Source organism: Thamnophis elegans, chromosome 9, assembly GCF_009769535.1.
Source record: "Thamnophis elegans isolate rThaEle1 chromosome 9, rThaEle1.pri, whole genome shotgun sequence".
Lineage (NCBI taxonomy): Eukaryota > Metazoa > Chordata > Lepidosauria > Squamata > Colubridae > Thamnophis > Thamnophis elegans.
Window position 1 is genome coordinate 58,280,887 of NC_045549.1, and position 18,644 is coordinate 58,299,530.

At 39.4% G+C, this 18,644-nt stretch overlaps 1 protein-coding gene across 4 annotated transcripts in view; it reads left to right on the plus strand.

The window, feature by feature from the left end:
• LOC116512931 overlaps positions 1-18,644 on the plus strand; it is an 80,054-nt gene that overhangs the window by 10,147 nt on the left and 51,263 nt on the right. For all 4 annotated transcript variants that reach the window (XM_032223633.1, XM_032223635.1, XM_032223636.1 and 1 more), the window contains exons 6-10: positions 2,868-2,967; positions 7,102-7,145; positions 7,394-7,471; positions 9,221-9,417; positions 17,371-17,435. In XM_032223633.1, the coding sequence (XP_032079524.1) occupies positions 2,868-2,967; positions 7,102-7,145; positions 7,394-7,471; positions 9,221-9,417; positions 17,371-17,435 (484 nt within the window). The remainder of the gene's footprint in view (positions 1-2,867; positions 2,968-7,101; positions 7,146-7,393; positions 7,472-9,220; positions 9,418-17,370; positions 17,436-18,644) is intronic.

Below are 18,644 nucleotides of genomic sequence, written 5' to 3' on the forward strand. Positions count from 1 at the left end.
ATGGCTATCTTCCATTAGACATCCCACACAGCCATCATAAATATTCCCCTGCCAGGAAGCCAGTTGTAAAATATCAGTTGTCACAGGTACTGCCAGTAAATTGCCTCCAGGGGCCCCCTCCTCCCAATTGAATGGCAGCTTCACTTTTAGGGATCTGACAACCTGTGAGATATGGTAAGTACAGGGGTGCTTCGCTCCTGCTCTGAAATATGGCGCAAGTTTCCATCGCCTGCCATCGCCCTTACCTTCTCAGGCTAGGTGAGGAGTGACTGGGAGGGGGGCAAGGGGGTGGGGCCAGCCAGTGGTGGGTTCAGCTGACGGAGCCACAGCAGGGGGGATGAAAGAGCTTCCTTTATCTGGGAACTTGAAATGACGCTTGATTTAAATAATACGCTAAAAAGCACCCAAAGAAGAAGAAAGAACAACATAATAAAAAACAGCCCCAACCCTCGCCTGTTTTTGGAAATGGTTCGAGACAGAACACACAGAGACACCCACACACACGAGATAGAAAGAGAGAGAGGGATACAGACAGAGACAGAGAGAGGGAAGGGAGGGGGGAGAAAGAGAGACACAGAGACACACACACAGAGGGAGAGATACCTGTTTCCCACAGAAAAGAAAACAGAGAGAGCCATAAAACCTGGGTAGACATGGCTGAGAAGGGAGTCATGTGACTGAGTGGGAGTGAGTGATGTTGAGTTGGCCATGCCCACCCAGGTTTTGTGGCTCCCGGTGTTTGTTTTCTGTGGGAAACAGATCCCAATGGCTCTTTAAGTGTTTAAGGTTGCAGTCCCCTGCTCTAGTTGTTGTTTTCAGATTCATTGTTATGTCTTTGGTTCCCACATGTGGGAGAAGAAAGAAAGAAAATTATTGCACAATTTTTCAGCCAGCTAAAAATATATTCCATATTGTTTTAATTTGTAAGGTATTACTTAATGGAATGCATGCAATCTCCAATGTAAAGAGCAAGCAATTATGATACATCCACTACAAATTTTGCACAGACGCTAAGTAGTAATGCTATAATAATCAAGCTGAAAAGAAGAAATATAGACTGTGATAGACATTTTGAGAAAACTAGAGATGCTTATTAAATATTTTTTAATACAGCTTGCTTTGATTATTATCATCTATAAAGTCACTCTTTCTGAAGCATTTAAGATACTCACTTTAGATATTTAGTCCTGTTGGTGCTGTCCAAGATTGGCTTGAAATACAAAGATGCTATGATGATTAGGCTGATTATTTAACTCTAGTGTCTGCATGGTCTATTCACAGTCTTAGGAAGTTTTGTCACAATCCCTAGTGCCATTAATTGCAAAGAGGTATCTGTATTGGTTGGTTTGGCTTGCTTTCTTCTGTTCTTCCATCCATTTGATACTTGAACTTTAAAAATAAGACTTTTTTTCCTGAGATGAAGCATGCACATGGCTCATGATTACTCCTTTTTTGTCCTGTCCTGGCTGAATGACTGAATATTTTACCTTGTAAATGAAGAGCGCCAGGCAGGGAAAGCTTTCACATTTGCAAAGCTCTCTTGTGGAGAGGAATCCTTTGCTGTATTTGTTTTGCCAATGTTCTCATTACAGCAATTAGAAACTGCAGTATTTTTTTATTTTATTTTTGGCAGCTAGAATCTGTCATTCTATCTAAGATTTTAATATGGCAATCTGAGTTGGTCTCTCCACACATCATCCTTAGTGAAGCATGCAAACCAGCATCTGCATTTCCTGCATCGGATGAGAAGAGCACGTCTTTCTCCTTCTGTCCTGACCATTTTTTACAGAGGCATGATTGAGAGCGTTTGGAACTGAAGTGCATCATGGTTTGGCTTGGTGGTGGCAGTGCCTCAGATAGAAAGTCCATACAGAGAGACAGTAAAGACAATTGAGAAGATTATAGGAAACTCGCTTCCTATATTCCTATAAGCAGTATTCAGGATACTGCTTATAAGCGCTATGTGCTTAGAGCTCGAAGCATTGTTAGAGACCCCACATACCTACTTTACGACCTGTTTCTGTTGTTCCCCTCTGGGAGGAGGTTTTGAAGTATTTCTAGCAGATTCTATAACACTACCAGATTCTATAACAGCTTTGTTCCCTATGCCATCCATCTGGTAAACTTGCAAGATTAATTTTTCTTGCCATGTACATGTATCTGAACTAGACTGTGTTGTTTCTCTGTTCATATAATATATGAGGGTATGTGGCAGAGGTGGGTTCCTACCAGTTCGCACCTATTCGGTAGAACCGGTTCGTCAAATCTACCGAACCAGTTAGAAGAGGTTCCACCAGTGGACCCGGAAAGTAGACCACACCTACAGAAGAGGTTCCAAAAATTTTTGAAACCCACCACTGGTCCTTGGATATGATTATTCTACACTATCATACTCATATTTATAAAACTCAGTGCCTCTGTGAAAGGTAAGGATGACTACTGCGTTTGTGGTACAATCAGAACATTGCGTGTGTGGAAGTTGTTTTAACGCAAACCAAAGATGCCTTTTAAAAAACAAGTTTACATCATATTCTTATGCATGCCAGTGCTGTGTGTGAGGTAATTTAAGGTGGTTCTGACAAGTGTCATCAGCATCTTCATATCCGGTCACATGGGCGGCAAGCCATTCCGACAAAGGAGGCCACACCCACAGAGTAGGCTTGAACAATTTTTGAAACCCACCACTGGTATGTGGGTATAATCATAATTTTTTTTAATTTATTTTGTCATGTTTATATAGTGTATATTGGAGGTGGTGACCTTTGAGAGTTGTATACAGCGGAATTTCATTTTAATGTATGCCGATTAGTGTACTTTTAAAATGACAAAAAAGTTATTCTAACTCTAAGTCTTGACTGTTTCTTCAGTGCAACACCAATCAGCAGAGCTCTTGATCAAGGAGCAGATATTGTGGTGATTGGAAGATGTGTTGATAGTAGCCTTGCGTTGGGACCACTACTTCATTCTGTAAGTGTGGATCAATATTTTTAAAATATTTTCTTTTTTTACTAGCCATTTTACCAGACTAAATACAGGTGATCCTTAAATTACCACCCAGAATTTATGTTAAGTGAGAAACTTGTTAAGTGAGTTTTACTCATTTTATGACTTTTCTTGCCACATTTGTTAAGTGAATCGTTGTTAAGTAACACGGTTGTTAAGTGAATCTGGCTCCCCCCATTAAGTTTGCTTGTCAGAAGGTTGCAAAAGATGATCACATGACCCCAGGACAGTACAACTGTCATAAATATGAACTAATTGTCAAGCATTTGAATGTCAATCACATGACTATGGGGATGATCAAAATTCGGATGCTTGGCAATTGGCTCAATATTTATGATGATTGCAAGTCATATATACGCTATATTGCCAAAAGTATTCGCTCACCTGCCTTTACTCGCGTATGAACTTATATTGGCTCCCAACAGATGTTCAGATGCAATTCAAGTTTCCTGGTTATTGCCTTTAAAGCTTTAGATACCATGGAACCGAGCTACTTGCAGGACTAACTGCTCCCCTCAACCACTGCCTGTCCCATGCATTCCCACATGGACATGCCACATGCTCCAGATCTCTGCTGACTGATGTCTGTTGGATGTTGTTACAAATTCTCTACCCAATACTCATATTAATACATATTAATACAGGACAGATAAATGAAAATCAGTCTGATAAAATCCAGACTAACTATAATTAGTACAAAGAATAATGAAAAAAGTTATTAATTTGTAGAAGTCACCTTATAACTGATATGCATCTATAGGATAATAAAAATGAATGAAGCATGGAGTAGACTAAGGAAATATCTAGCCACATTATGGGCACTAATGCAGTGTCAGTCACTCAACAATGAATCCAAAGTGGGGAAAATACTAATAGAAATTCAGTCGGGAAGACATAATGAGCGAATACTTTTGGTAATATAGTGTATAAGCCAGTTGCCAAGCATCTGAATTTTGATCATGTGACCATGGGGATGCTGCAATGGTCATAAATGTGAAAAACAGTCATGAGACTCTTTGTTTCAGCGCTGTTGTAACTTCGAACAATTACTAAACAAACTGTTGTAAGTTGAGGACTACTTCTACCCATATTATTTATTAATTGCAGAACTAGGAATTGTTACTCACATTTCAAGTCAGAACAAAATTTCATAATGTCCATCTTTCCCATATTTAAAAGAGAAGTAAACCAAACACAACTGAAGTCCCATAGTAATATGTATGGAAATATTTACATATACATAGGTTAGTTTTCCGTAATAGCTTTACTCTAAATGTTAAGAAATAGTTATGCATATGATAAACTGAAATTTGATTAATTTAGTTTACTTACACTGATGCAACTATGAATTCAGATTCTGAAATACACAAAATGTTTAAGCTTGTGACTCTGACATTTTTCTTATAGTTTACAAAAAATATATAGTATGTGTTGTTCTTTTTCTTTTGATCCAGAAAATCCAGTTAATTTCAAAGATCATTTTGCTAATGCTATTTCCCATTCTATATTTTACAAATACATGCTGCTTTTCAAAATAATACAGCATTGTTAACTTTTCTTTCATCTGAATTTCTTTAACTGCAACTTGCAAACAATTCAGCCCACCACAAGAGGGCAGAAATGGTCAATTTTAACATGTCAAAACAAAGAAAAGGGAGAAGACAGGAATAGAGAGGTGGGACGAAAGACTTACTGGTGGAAAATCAGACAATTAGAAATTGCTGCATGGGAAAATATAAAGCTGAGATATGTGGTTTACTCCTATACATGATAATAAAACTGAGTTGCTAACTGATTGAATATGATAATGGAAAGATAATTAAAGGTTAAAATATATGGAATATGGACAAATATGAAACTGTAATGGGGAGAATATAAAGCAGAGGTATGCAATTCACTTTTATACATGATAATTAAACTGAGTTGCTAATTGATTGAATATGACAATGGAAGGACAATTAAGTATGGGTTAAAATATATGAAATATATTGGAAACATATAGAACTCCTAACACGATGAACAAAGTGAGATGTGTACTGCTTGTTATTCAATATAGTAGACTAAGGATATTGTAATGAATATTGAACAGTAAGGATTGTTATTTAAAGACAATTAAGGGTAACCTAAGCCAAGATATGGAAAAATGGAGAGGGAACATGAAATACTTACAATGGGAAATTATTGAGATTATAAAAACAGAATCACAAATTTGGAGCATTTCTGGTCCAGAAATAGCCACCAAAGGGGCTAAGGTGCTGTGCATGACTATGGTGTTAGAGGAGGCCACAGCTGAATGGACGGTCACCATCCACAGCAATGATGCCCTAGAGCTGAGAAACTTTGGCACTTCATGGCTGCACTTCAGAAGTGTTTCAAAGACCTTCTAGCCGATTGTAAATCATAAAGATCTTAGCCAAGGGCACAGGGGCATGGCCATGTACACCCAGGAGTTTTGCAGCTTGGTCTGCCAACTGACTGACTGGCTAGAAGATATTTTGATTGGATGCTTCCAAGATGGGCTAAGTGACAAGGTCTACAACATCTGAATTTCCAGAGGCACCCCCTATATACGCTTCATGGCTGGTATGTCATAGCAAAGGAACTGGAAATCAACCTGGCTCGATTCAAATACTAGCCAAATCATGGATGGTGAAGATACCCTCTCAAAAAAGAAGCCCCCAAACTGCCACCATGTGAGCAGAACACATGTGGATGATCCACTGGCTGCTTCAGGTGTTGGAAGGAGGGGCACCAAGCTGCTGACTACCAAGATATATGCCCAGCCAAGAAGGTGACTCTGGATCTTGCCAAAAAAACAGCAAAACTAGAACAGTGAGCCTATGAAACTGCCCTGAAGGAAGTAAAAGTCGTAGAGTTCACCCCATCCCTCAAAGAGTGTGTGTGTGTGTGTGTGTGTGTGTGTGTGTGTGTATACATACATACATACATACATACATACATACATACATACATGTTCTGACCCCCTCCTCCTCCAGTAACGAATGCCGAGACAAGCTTAACTGGAATTTCACAGCACTTTATTAGCAGGAAACATAAACCTCGGTGGCTGAAAGCCCAAACATAACAAACAGATAAGAACCTTGGCAGCAACTCAGACTTCGACAAAGACATGTGACTGGGTGGGCATGCCTATGTAGTCATGTGACTGGGGGATCAAAAGACAGAAAAATTAACAATATCCAGTTTGGGCGAAGGGTACCATTTTTTTACTACCAGTTCGGGCGTACTGGTAGCATTTCACCCCTGGTTCCAACATGTCCTAGATAGGTGTTCTGTAGCTACAGACCTAGAATTCAGGCTCTTCATAAGGAAAGATATGTTGAAACTGGGGAGGGTGTTTTTGTGGAATGAGATTTATCCACCATTTCAAGAGCTGATGGCCACTGAGTGTTTAAAAATATTTAGTAGTACAGATCAACTGTGGCATGGCTAAGATAATAGAGAGCTTGTTTAATTATGTCATCTCCTGGGAAACTAGTGCTAATAAGAGAGAGAGAGATCCCCCCACAAACAAATAAATATACATATACAAAGAGTCCCTCTTTGAGGAAGATGGGCAATTTAGAAATGTGAAATGTGTGTCTATATACCCATACCTACACACACGAACATATATTTATATGTATGGGTCTGTTTCTTTGTATGCCTCTGTGTGTGTGTGTGAGAGAGAGAGGGGCGGGGGTGCATATATGTAGTGCTACCTTCCTCTTTTCCCTTTGTTGGTTTAATTGTGAAATATATAACCTAAGTAAAAGACAATACAATTATTTCCAATGATTTCTAGGTCACTAGAGTATTTTTTCTGCTTACTGCATACAGTAATTGCATAGGAAATTTATAAAAACGGGAAAAGCGAAATTGGATGGATTATGGAGGGTGTCCATGAGCGACATATTCCTATAATGTCTCTTTCATATTGTATACAAGTGAGCATGCATAAAAGAGGAAACTGGGAAACAGCTGAGCTATGGAAATCTGTTGCAGATTCTGCTTTTGGGATTTAACATTCTTTTCACTATTTAATTCTATTGCAATGTGTATTTTAAAAATGTGTATTTTTAAACATTATTTTTCTAGTTTGGATGGACTAGAGATGAATTCAGCCTATTAGCAGCGGGAAGGTAAATATCCTCTTTGTTTCAAAGAATACTGTTAATTTTAATACTGTTAAAATAATACAACAGTCAAAATCCCTGAAGCAATTAATAATTATGATGTTTCAAAGCCTCTTTCAAAAGGATATCAATTTAGATGTAATAAAGATTTGTTTTTCTAAACATTGGATATTATACAGTAGAAACTTTCAGTAAATGTTAAGGTTTTAAACTCACTTCATTAAAATTGTTTAAATATCAAATGTGATTTTTAGTCTTGCAGGTCATCTGATTGAATGTGGTGCTCAATGTACAGGTGGAATATTCACTGACTGGCATACTGTGCCAAACTGGTATGTTTATTGTTCTGTAAGATACATGTTGGTGAATATTTTTGTAATACATTTTAATACTTAGATTGCTGAATGATAGCATTATAAAGACACTATTCAGCCTATGATCATATTAATACCTGTGCAAAAAATATCCCTGCAAAAACAATTGTGTCACTAAGTAAGATTATATCAATCTCCTTATAGAAATTCTACTAGAATTTCCATTGGAATGTGGCCTACTTAAAAATAAGTTAGAAAATAAACCAGTTTAGTCTTTTAAGTACAATTTTAATTTGATTTCACTTTAAATATACTGGTCTTACAATAATATAGTTCCAACCTGTCCTAGATAAGTGTTCTGTAGCTACAGACCTAGAATTCAGGCTCTTCATAAGGAAAGATAAGTTGAAACTGGGGAGGGTTTTTTGTGGAATGAGATTTATTCACCATTTTAGGAGCAGCCTCTGAGTGCTTGAAAATATTCAGTAGTACAGCTCAACAATAGCATGGCTAAGATAATGGAGAGCTTGTTTAATTATGTCATCTCCTGGGAAACTAATGCTAGTAAGATTTTTATGGAACTTGGAGGAGAAGTTAAGACTGAAAAAAAACCCTGCTGGGTCCTGGGAGAGTGCAGTGGTAGATGTTATTATGTTTATTCCTCCTTAGAATTAATGCCTTGTGATGAGAAATCTTGCCAATTGGTACTTGTTTATGTGATCCATCTTTAAATAAAAGTTAATGACAATGCTGAAAAATCAATTGTGCCATTACAATCTCCTACAGTAGTCAATTTGCTAGCTCATAATGTGTTAGTGTGGTTCATTATAGCATAGCATTATTTTATCTCTGCTGTGTTTCATACATTTATTTGTAATAAGCTGTCAGGTTGTCATGTTCATGTCCATGAAGATGTGGCTGCAATTTGTTAAAGCTGCTATAGACTATAAGCCACAACATCCTCCATTTTGTCCTTGTTCTTTCTTTCTGGCAACTCTTTCCCTTAACTGAAATGCAATGTGTTTGCAATCTCTACTGCATTATGATTGCAATATGGCTGACTCTGAATACCTCAATTAGTTGAAACTTGTGCAATAGAATAGAGGTAGGAAATGTAAGCACTGAATCTCATATAGGTTGACTAGGAATTGTTCTGAGAAGTGGGCAACAGTGGTGGGTTTCAAAAATTGTTGGAACCTACTCTGTGGGTGTGGCCTCCTTTGTGGGAGTGGCTTGCCACCCATGTGACCGGATGGGAGTGGCTTGCCGCCCATGTGACTGGATATGAAATTATGAATTAGTACTTAGGTCGACCCAAGTAGCTATTCAGAAACTCTGGCATTGAAGCATGCAAGTCTTAAAGCTGTCAAGTTACAAGATCCTTGCCAGTGGTGGGTTTCAAAAATTTTTGGAACCTCTTCTGTAGGTGTGGCCTGCTTTCCAGGTCCACTGGTGGAACCTCTTCTAACCGGTTCGGTAGATTTGACGAACTGGTTCTACTGAATAGGTACGAACTGGTAGGAACCCACCTCTGGTGGGCAAGAAATGTTAAAGATTGCATAGTGGCTGATAACTTGGGAAAATACATTTTCCCAATATACATTTGCTTGAATTAAGCAAATGTATACTGGGAAAATGTATGTTTCCCAAGTTATCAGCCACTATGCAATCTTTAACATTCCTTGTTTTTTTAACCACCTAAACATTACTATGAAATACATTGATATACTTTCCATATAATTAAATTTTAATATTTTGAACTTTTAGGCATAACATCGGTTTCCCCATAATAGAAGCTTCTTCTGATGGAAGTTTTATTGTATCCAAAGCACCTGACACAGGAGGCCTGGTGACCTTCGGCACTGTGGCAGAACAATTGGTATATGAAATAGATAATCCTAAAGAATATCTCTTACCAGATGTCACATGTGATTTTTCTCAAGTCTCCCTTACTGAAATTGCAGGTCAGTGTCTGCTGATATTGGATTATTCTAGGGGAATGACGGGGGTGGTATACAGTTTTATTGTTACAGCCTTAAAAAGAATGCTTTTATGTGAATGTCATAACAGGAATCAGACTTCTGTGAAAGGTTTACTCATTCATAGGGTTCCCATTGTCTAAGTAAGGCTGACTGGGAAATTCTGAGAATTGAACTCATTCACCTTGTAGTTGCTAAGGTTGAGAAACACTGGTTTGAAGAATTATGATGTGCAGATTTTGATGCAGAAGGAAATGCAGAGTGCTGGTGTTGGAGTGAGTGTCACATCATACATATTTGCATTGTGGGTGTTTTTTTTTCCATTTTAACATATCAATGTGTATATGTAAAATCAGGTATTGTAAATACTGACTTTAAATTACATTCATGTAACAGCACAAAACAGAGAACGTGAGATGGCGATCCATGGGTGGGAATCAGATAAAGAAGGTCAAATGATTATTATTTACATAGGCCTGGCAGACTTCATGACATAATTTTGCCTTTGCACAGATGTATGTCATGATGTACATGTTGTAATTTTTACCTCGTTGTGACTTGCCAAAAATAGTGATGAAATCAGCCTTAAACTGGAGGCACCCTATTCACTTTGACTTTTAGTTCACTTTTTAAAACTTTCATTGGAAAAAAAAATCTCATTGCATAGTTCATATTATTAGTAAAAGTTAAACCTTTCCACTCTGTATTTAATCTGAATAATACAATGCAAATGTTAATGGAATGGAAGGAAGAGGAAAAAATGTTAGTCTTAAATGAAAAGTTAAATAAAAGTTTTCCCCCAAATTGAGTTCAACACTTGGTGACTTGGAACTGTGTAATTTTGAGGAGGAAAAATATAGAAATGATTTTCTAGTCCTTTTATTGGGACATTTTATCTATTTCCTAGCCTAGCATATAACCTTGAGATTTCCTGATGCTTTTACCAACTACATTTCTGCTTAGCTTTTTGAGAGTGGCCAATATCAGCAAATGCTGCTACTATCTGAACTCCAAATCAATAGACATGCAATGCATTCATAACCTATCAGGAATATGCAGTATTGGAATTATATTATTGCATATTCATTACATGTTTTAAAGTTTAATAACTTCCAATGTAACAATGTATGGAATGGAGAGAGATTTTGCAGTAATGGGTTCTGCATGCATCAAGTGAGAAAACGATCTAGAGATCTGGAAAAGATCATTCTCCAGGGCTAGCCAAGCAACACCTAAACAATACATGTTCAAAATGACAGTGGGAAAGGAGTTTGATAAAAGGAAATAAACCGGAGTTATATTATTCCTTGACATTGATAGAAACTGGTTTGAAAAGGTCTGCCAGCTTTAATAACTATTGCTAATTGTTTATTTGCACACTGTACTGCTTTATGATTGCAAAGTCATTGATTTTTGCCTACATTTCTTAATTTAAAACTTTATATATCAATTTGCCAAACTTTTAATTATTAATACATTTTAACATTATTTTTTAATCTTTTGCATGCAATTTTAAAATATTGTTCCTCCATCATGTACTCATCAGAGCAGAAAGGAGGAATATCCATTGAATAAATAAACAAGGTTTTACTGGATTTATGCTGCAGTGGTGAAATCTATTTTTTTTTCCCTACTGGTTCTGTGGGTGTGGCTTGGTGGGTGGGTGTGGCTTGGTGGGGGTCATTTGACTGGGTGGCCATGGCTATGTAGTCATGTGACTGGGAATGGTCAAAAGACAGAAACTCACATTAACAATATCCTGCTGGAGCAGGGGGTTGGACTAGATGACCTCCAGGTATCTTCCAGCCCTGGATTGCTGTGCTCTTTCAAGGTATCCTCTGAAGCTGCGTCTAGTTTGTGGTCCTTCCTCCCTCTCCTTTTTCCCTCCCTCCCTCCCTCTTTCTTTCTTTCTTTCTTTCTTTCTTTCTTTCTTTCGCAACACCCCCGCCCCCGCCATTTTTGACCTAGCAAGCCTCAGGGAAGCCTCCCGGGAACAAAAATGAACCCCCTCACCCCTGTTTTTGGCCTAGCAGGCTTCAGGAAAGCCTTCTGGGAGCAAAAACGGACCACAAATGCTAAAAAAGAGGGGGAGAAATTCCTACCATCATACAGCACAGCTAATCAAAAGAACTTTCTTTTGCTTTATTAAGCAGTTTTTCACGACCGGTTCTGGTGAACGGTAGCATTTTTTACTACCGGTTTGGGCGAACCGGCCCGAACTGGTAGCATTTCACTCCTGGTATGCTTGCTGCCTTTGGTCAATGAAGCATTAATGATGCTAAGTAGGGCAGTTTTAATATTCTCCTTGCATGATATCAGTCCTATTGGGCAAGGATTCAAAGAACATGAAACTAACCTAAATATTTTCTCAAAATGTGCTTTATTTGCTCAAAATTGCCTCATTAAGCGGTAGCTGCATTTAAACAGTGCATTTAAAAAAAAACTAAGAATTAAAATATTTTAACCTTCAAATGAACTTCTAGCTTGTAAATGGCCCACTGTGACACATTTGAACTCCAAATGAACTTTCACATGAACTTTCAGTTAGTTATTCTATTAGAAATTGAACAGATGGAAAGTAGACAGATTTCTGAAATATCTTTAGCTATAAGTGCTGTGACATGTACTCTAGAAAAGGGACTGCAGGCTTTTCTACTTTAATTGTTTACTTTAGTAAATAGTTCATATAGCAGGATTAGATAAAGCATTTGGGTGAACTTAGTGATGCTCTTTTTAATATTTTAAGAGTGATTCATTTTGTAATATAACTGGAACCAAAATTCTATTAAAAGCAAAATACTATTTGTTTTTAAAGGTATATTTGAGCTAAGTAGAATGTTAAGGGTACAATTATACTGCACATGAGTCTACTTAAAACTGAATTTCAGAAAGTTGATATGATATAATCCCATTAAACTGAAGTGTGATTTTATATTCTTTTATCTTGTTTATATTTTTTCACAGTAGATACTGGCTTTTAAATGCTTAAGTATAAACTATTCATAAAATATAGAATAAATTTAAAGAAAATTAAAATACTATTCAAAATAGTGAAAGAACCCACTGAAATACAATATTCTGAATAGAACAGGATAAGAATAGAATAGAATGGTATGCAATGGCATGGCGTGGCATAGAATAGAATAGAATAGAATAGAATAGAATAGAATAACAGTTTATTATTATTAACAATAATTTTATTTAAGAAGCCATCACTCAATTTGGCCATTTTAGTTTACTTCTTGGTCTACAGCTTTTTCTTCTTGGAGATGGTGGTAGACAACTTGGATGACAGATTTTTGATTAAATACATTATTTAGAGCCCTTTCAAATTGGATTCAGGCTTGAGCATGGAATGAAAATAGTATTGATATTCTGGTAGATGGTCTACATGAAGTGTGTCAAACTCAAGGTCCGCGGGCTGAATCCGGCCTGCGGGGTGCTTAAATCTGGCCCATAGGGCCAGACTGGAAATAGCAAAGGATTGGCCTGCATGGAAGGGTGCACCCTGTTTTGGCTGGCAAAGTGCAGCAGGTGGCTGAGGCCAGAGAACGGGCCACCGGGGGGGGGGGGGGGCAGCAGGGTGCTACAGGAGGCATCTATCCCATCTGCCCCCTCCTGTCCTTGGCTGGCTCCCGGAGAACTACAATGCTGATTTGACCCTTGAAGAAATCCAGTTTGACACCCCTGGTCTGCATGGTTTATCACTTATAGTATATGAAGCTCTTTGTGAAGTCATCTGCTGATTTGAGATGAAGTGCTATCAGTAGCATGCTGATACCCATGTATGCATCAACCCAAGAAGACAAGAGTCTAAGAGTTTGTTATCAGACTAGTAAAGTCAAATAATTATTAGATAAATAATTGTCTGCAGACAAGAAGACAAGAGTCTAAGAGTTTGTTATCAGACTAGTAAAGTCAAATAATTATTAGATAAATAATTGTCTGCAGATTTTCTATTAGTAGTGAAGACAATTGTTCCCTTCAGGTGTACCATATGACTGGAAGAAAGGGACTCTGCCTTGTATATTAAGACTTTGCCTTAGTATATAGATATATTAGTTCTATGTTAAAAGTTCATTTGCTGGAATTTGTATTGTTAACAAGGTCTGTGTGAATATCGTGTTTGGAAGAGAATCCTTTCTGGAGCCAATTGCATAAGGAGTCAAAGGTACATAGACCCAAGGCAATCCCAGTTTGTAATGGCTTCTTTATTATGAAAATCTGTCACTAGAAGTATCCCTGATGCGCTCCTCTCTGAACTTCTTCAAAAACAGAAAACTGTTTAGATTTGATATGTATTTAGTGTTCGGTTTTACAGTTAAGTAATTTTATGGTGACTATTAGACTATTTCTTTATTTTCTATTTAGTTTGCCTTTGGATTTGTTTACTTTGGTTGCTGTTTATTTATGCCTTTAATCATATTATTTTGCACTACCCAATTGGATGTACAAGTACATGTACAAAAATAAGCAAAATCGGATTTATTGTGATAATTCCATGGGTGTCTAGGTTTCCTGTGAGCAGTACTGTATTGTTCACAGCAGTGGTGGGTTTAAAATTTTTTTAGAACATATTCTGTAGGTGTGGCCTGTTTTGTGGGAATGGCTCAGCAGTCATGTGACCAGTGTGCGTGGCCAACTTGGAAATATGGTAAAACTCATTTAGCAACGCTCTTGCTTAGCAACCAAAATTTTGGGCTCAATTCTGGTCATAGGTTCTATTTCTTTCTTTCTTTCTTTCCTTCCTTCCTTCCTTCCTTCCTTCCTTCCTTCCTCCCTTCCTTTTGTCTCCTTTCTTTCTTTCTTTCTTTCTTTTATCTCTCTCACACTTTCTGTTTCTTTTTTCTTTCTTCCTTTGTTTCTCATTCCTTCTTTCTCTTTCTTTCTCTCTCTTTCTCTTTCTCTCTTTGTCTCTGTCTCCTTTTTCTCTCACTCTCCCTTCATTCCTTCCTTCCTTTCTCTTCCTTTCTCTCTTTTTCTCTTTCTCTGTCTCCCCCCCCCCCTCTCTCACACACACACATCTCTTCCAATTATATTCATAGATATATTCTGTGAACTAAAACCGGTGCTCAATAAATCCTTTGATCATGGCATTTTGTGTCCTACAAGCCAATTCACAGAGCCCCCAACTCAGCCTCTTACTGCTCTGGGGATTAACTGAATATAGTTACTCATCCTGTTATCTCTTAGCCTTGGTTCCCATCTTTTTAGCAGAGCAGCAGAGAGGGCTAATTTCAAACAGCTTTTTTTCCTTTTGCCAAAGCCCGATTTCTCTGCTGGTTGGCGGGCGACCTGGTGGATGTCTGAAGGTGTTGGGCACGCCACAAAAGGCACGCACATCATACACAGACAGAGACACACAGACACACTGCGCTTGCTGCAATGCAAGGTGCATGAGTAAGGGGGACTGGATCAGCTGAGAGACTGACAAAAAAGAAGCCTCTCTTTCTCCGCTGCCGCGGCTTGCAAAGTACACATGGATGATGGCCGGTGCTCCCCTCTTGCCGCATTCCTGGCCAGCCATCCAGCCAGGCAGGACTGCAGCCAGCGGGCCGTGGTAAATGAAAAGAGCGCCGGCCAGCATCCCCGCCTCCTTCCTTTGTATGTTGCCTCTGTTTCCTTTTTTGCCTCTGTTTCTCAGGTCGCGGCTCATAAACTGAAGTGGGGATGCTGTCCGGTGCTCTCTTCATTTACCGCAGCCCGCCGGCTGCAACCCTGCCTGGCTGGGAAAGCAGCAGTGTGGTGTGTGTGTGTGTATGTGTGACACACCTCGTTTCCAATGAAGGGGGTAGGGAATCCATGCTATTTCCTCCTCCTGCATGGATTCCCCACCCCTTCATTGAAATCGAGGCGGTTGTCAAAGAAGAGAGCAGCACACGCTACGTGGGCTTGTTCAACAGCTGAAGAAGGAACAGGAGGCAAGGATTCGGCTATTGGACAAGCCCACATGGCATGCACTGCTCCCATCTCTTTGACAGCCGCCTCATTTCCAATGAAGGGGGTGGGGAATCCATGCAATTTCTTCCCTCTGCATGGATTCCCCACCCCCTTCATTGGAAACACGGCTGTCAAAGAGAAGAGGACACGCGCCACATGGGCTTCTCCCAATCCTCCACTCCGACAAAGGAAGTGGGTGGGTGGGGCAAGCCTGGTGCAGACAGTGGGGTAAGCGAGTGAGTGGCAACTGGGCGGGCAGGCGGGGAGACCAAGTGGTGGCTGGGGGGGCAGGGGGAGCAAGCAGGGGGGGCAGGCCAGGGTAGACAGCATACCAGTACGAGGCCTCCGGAAGAAAGGGTATGGGAAGGCATGCTAAATTTCACCAATGCACCGGTATGCCCATACTGGTCCATATTGGTTGAAACCCACCCCTGGTTCACAGTTATGTTTATGACTAATGTTTACGTAGTTATCTCAAAAGTTTTCATGGATGATGAAGTGGGCTGCACAAAAGGAAATGATTGTTGGCATATGTATCCAAGAGACCTCAAATTTTCAGAAGAATACGTTTTGGGGCTAACATCTGATACAACATTCTCTGATAACTTACAGATTGAATCAAAATTCTAAACAAATAGAAATCACATTCATGACTAAGCCCCACATATAGATCTATCCTTTCTATATGATGTCTCATTTTTTGCTATTACCGTATATACTCGAGTATAGGCCGACCCGAATATAAGCCGAGGCATCTAATTTTACCACAAAAAACTGGAAAAGTTATTGACTCGAGTATAAGCCTAGGGTGGGAAATGCAGCAGCTACCGGTAAATTTCAAAAATAAAAATAGATACCAATAATGTTTTTGAATATTTATTTCAAAGAAAAACAGTAAACTAGCGGTGTATTCAATGAAATACTTCACTCACCTCATGATGCTGATGTCCCGCTGTGATGATGATGTCCCGTGCAGCCGCGGGAGCGATGTCCCGCCTCCTATGACACACGGCACAGTGATTCCTATCATTGGATCACTGTACCAGAGGAGGTGGGACATCGCTATGTGGCTGCTTGCCATAACAAGGAGGAGGTGGGACATCGTTGCAGAGCGGCAGGAGGGGGAGGAAGGGGAATCGTAAGACAGCCCTGCATTACATTAGAACGTGAGGAGGGGGGATGGTGCGGTGCGCGCTGCGCGGCAAACTGACACAGAGGGAGGGGAAACTCACAGGGGCACTGGACCATTCACGAGTGTCACCCAGCGGCATGGCCCCGCCCCTTTTTCTCCTCCATTTCGGGCAAATTTTTCACTGACTCGAGTATAAGCCGAGGCGGCTTTTTTCAGCCCAAAAAGTGGGCTGAAAAACTAGGCTTATACTCGAGTATATACAGTATCTATGAAATATAAAACATATTTGTTATTCACTTTACTGCATCAGGAAGTTAGAGTTCACATTATTGCAATTTAATTGTTTGATGTAAGCTGTTGCCTCATTATTGCTGCAGCAATAAATTTGTCTAGGTGGTTTCACTTAGTAAAAGCTAGGTATGAAAAATCTTCCATTCTCCCAGATGAACCTAATAAAGGGATTACATCCTTTCTAATGTACAATAAAAGACATGTTACATTGTCTCAATGTCCTCAAAGTCACAAGTACAATTGTGCGGAGCTACAGGAATTTTAGCCTACCTGCCAGATAATAGTAGTGATTGAAAGATATTATTCCTGATCCTATTTAATATCCTCAAGCAAAAGAAAGTAAAGGTACCTGGCTAGTTCCTCAAAGCCTACTGTGTTTAGCATACTACTGAGGCTCTGAGAAGGGAAGTTGACTTCAGACTGGTGTTCAGAGTAACTCAATCCTTTCTCTTTTCTTTTAACTGCTTGATTTTATTTCGTTATATCTATTGCTCAACTTTGTAAACAGAGGTTTTGATTTGATGTTTTTCCCATTTAATTATAAATAATCATGAATTCTTAAACATTATTTTTAGGCATTGATGGTGGTGCAGTGAAAGTTCAGGGAGCCAAAGGATTGCCTCCTTCATCATTTTACAAGGTTGGTTTTCATTGCTTTGCAATTATATAGACTAGACTTAGTTTGGAGACAATATGAAACTATTATGACATGAAAATTTCAAGTGTAATTTTTGTCATATAAAAAAAAGTACTTCTGATTTAAAGTTAGGAAGCTTTAAATAGTTTAAAGGGGGGGGGGTGGACTAGAACAGCAATCCCCAGCATTTTCAATTCCATGGACCGGCAGTGGCACTGAGCGGGAGTGGAAATGAGATTGTTTCACACCTGCAACCTAATTCTGAATATGCGCAAATGCAGCTTTGTGTGCCCGCCTGCTGCTTGTGCAGCCCGGTTCCCAATGGGCCGTAGCCCGGTATTGGCCCACAGACTGTGGTTAGGGACCAGTGGTGGGATTCCAAAATTTTTTACTATTGATTCTGTGGGCATGGCTTGGTGGGTGTGACATGGCTTGGTGGGCGTGGCAGGGGAAGGATACTGTAAAATCTCCATTCCTACCCCACTCCAGAGGAAGGTTACTGCAAAATCCCCATTCCCTCCTGATCAGCTGGGACTTGGGAGGCAAAGAATAGATGGGGGTGAAGGTCAGATCCCTAAAAGTGATACTGCCATTCAATTCCGAGGAGGGGGGCCTTGGAGTCGATTTATTAGCAGTACCTGTGAAAACTGATATTTTACAACTAGTTTCCAGGTGCCAAAGTGCCTTGAGATCCTCCCCCCTTTGGGGGGAATGTTTATGATGGCCATGTGGGACGTTTCACTTTAATGTCTAACAGAAGATAGCCATGGAAATGTATGTTTATTCAGTTCTCAGGGCAGTTGGTAAAAGAAACTTCTTGTGTATTGGTTAAAATATGCATTCTAACTAATGGGAGGGGTCTCTACTGTTTTATTCTACTTGCATTGCCTAAGGGGATTCAGGTGTTGCTTTGAATTCAACGGCTGCCATTCTACTTAATAAAAGGTACCTTTTGAAATACTCCGTTTCAAGAGTCTTCACTGTCTTAAGTTAGAGCGAGCCAGTCAGAGGTGATATTTCCCGGTTCTTCAAAGTACCAAAATTTCTGTTCCCGGTTCTCCAGAACTGATCAGAACCTGCTGAATACCACCTCTGTTAGGGAGCCCCTGGACTAGAAGACTTCCAAAGTCCCTTCCAACCCTGTTATTCTGAAAGATATGTGCTTTGAAGTTCAGAATATATAGAGTATAAGTAACATTTCATTAACAGAAC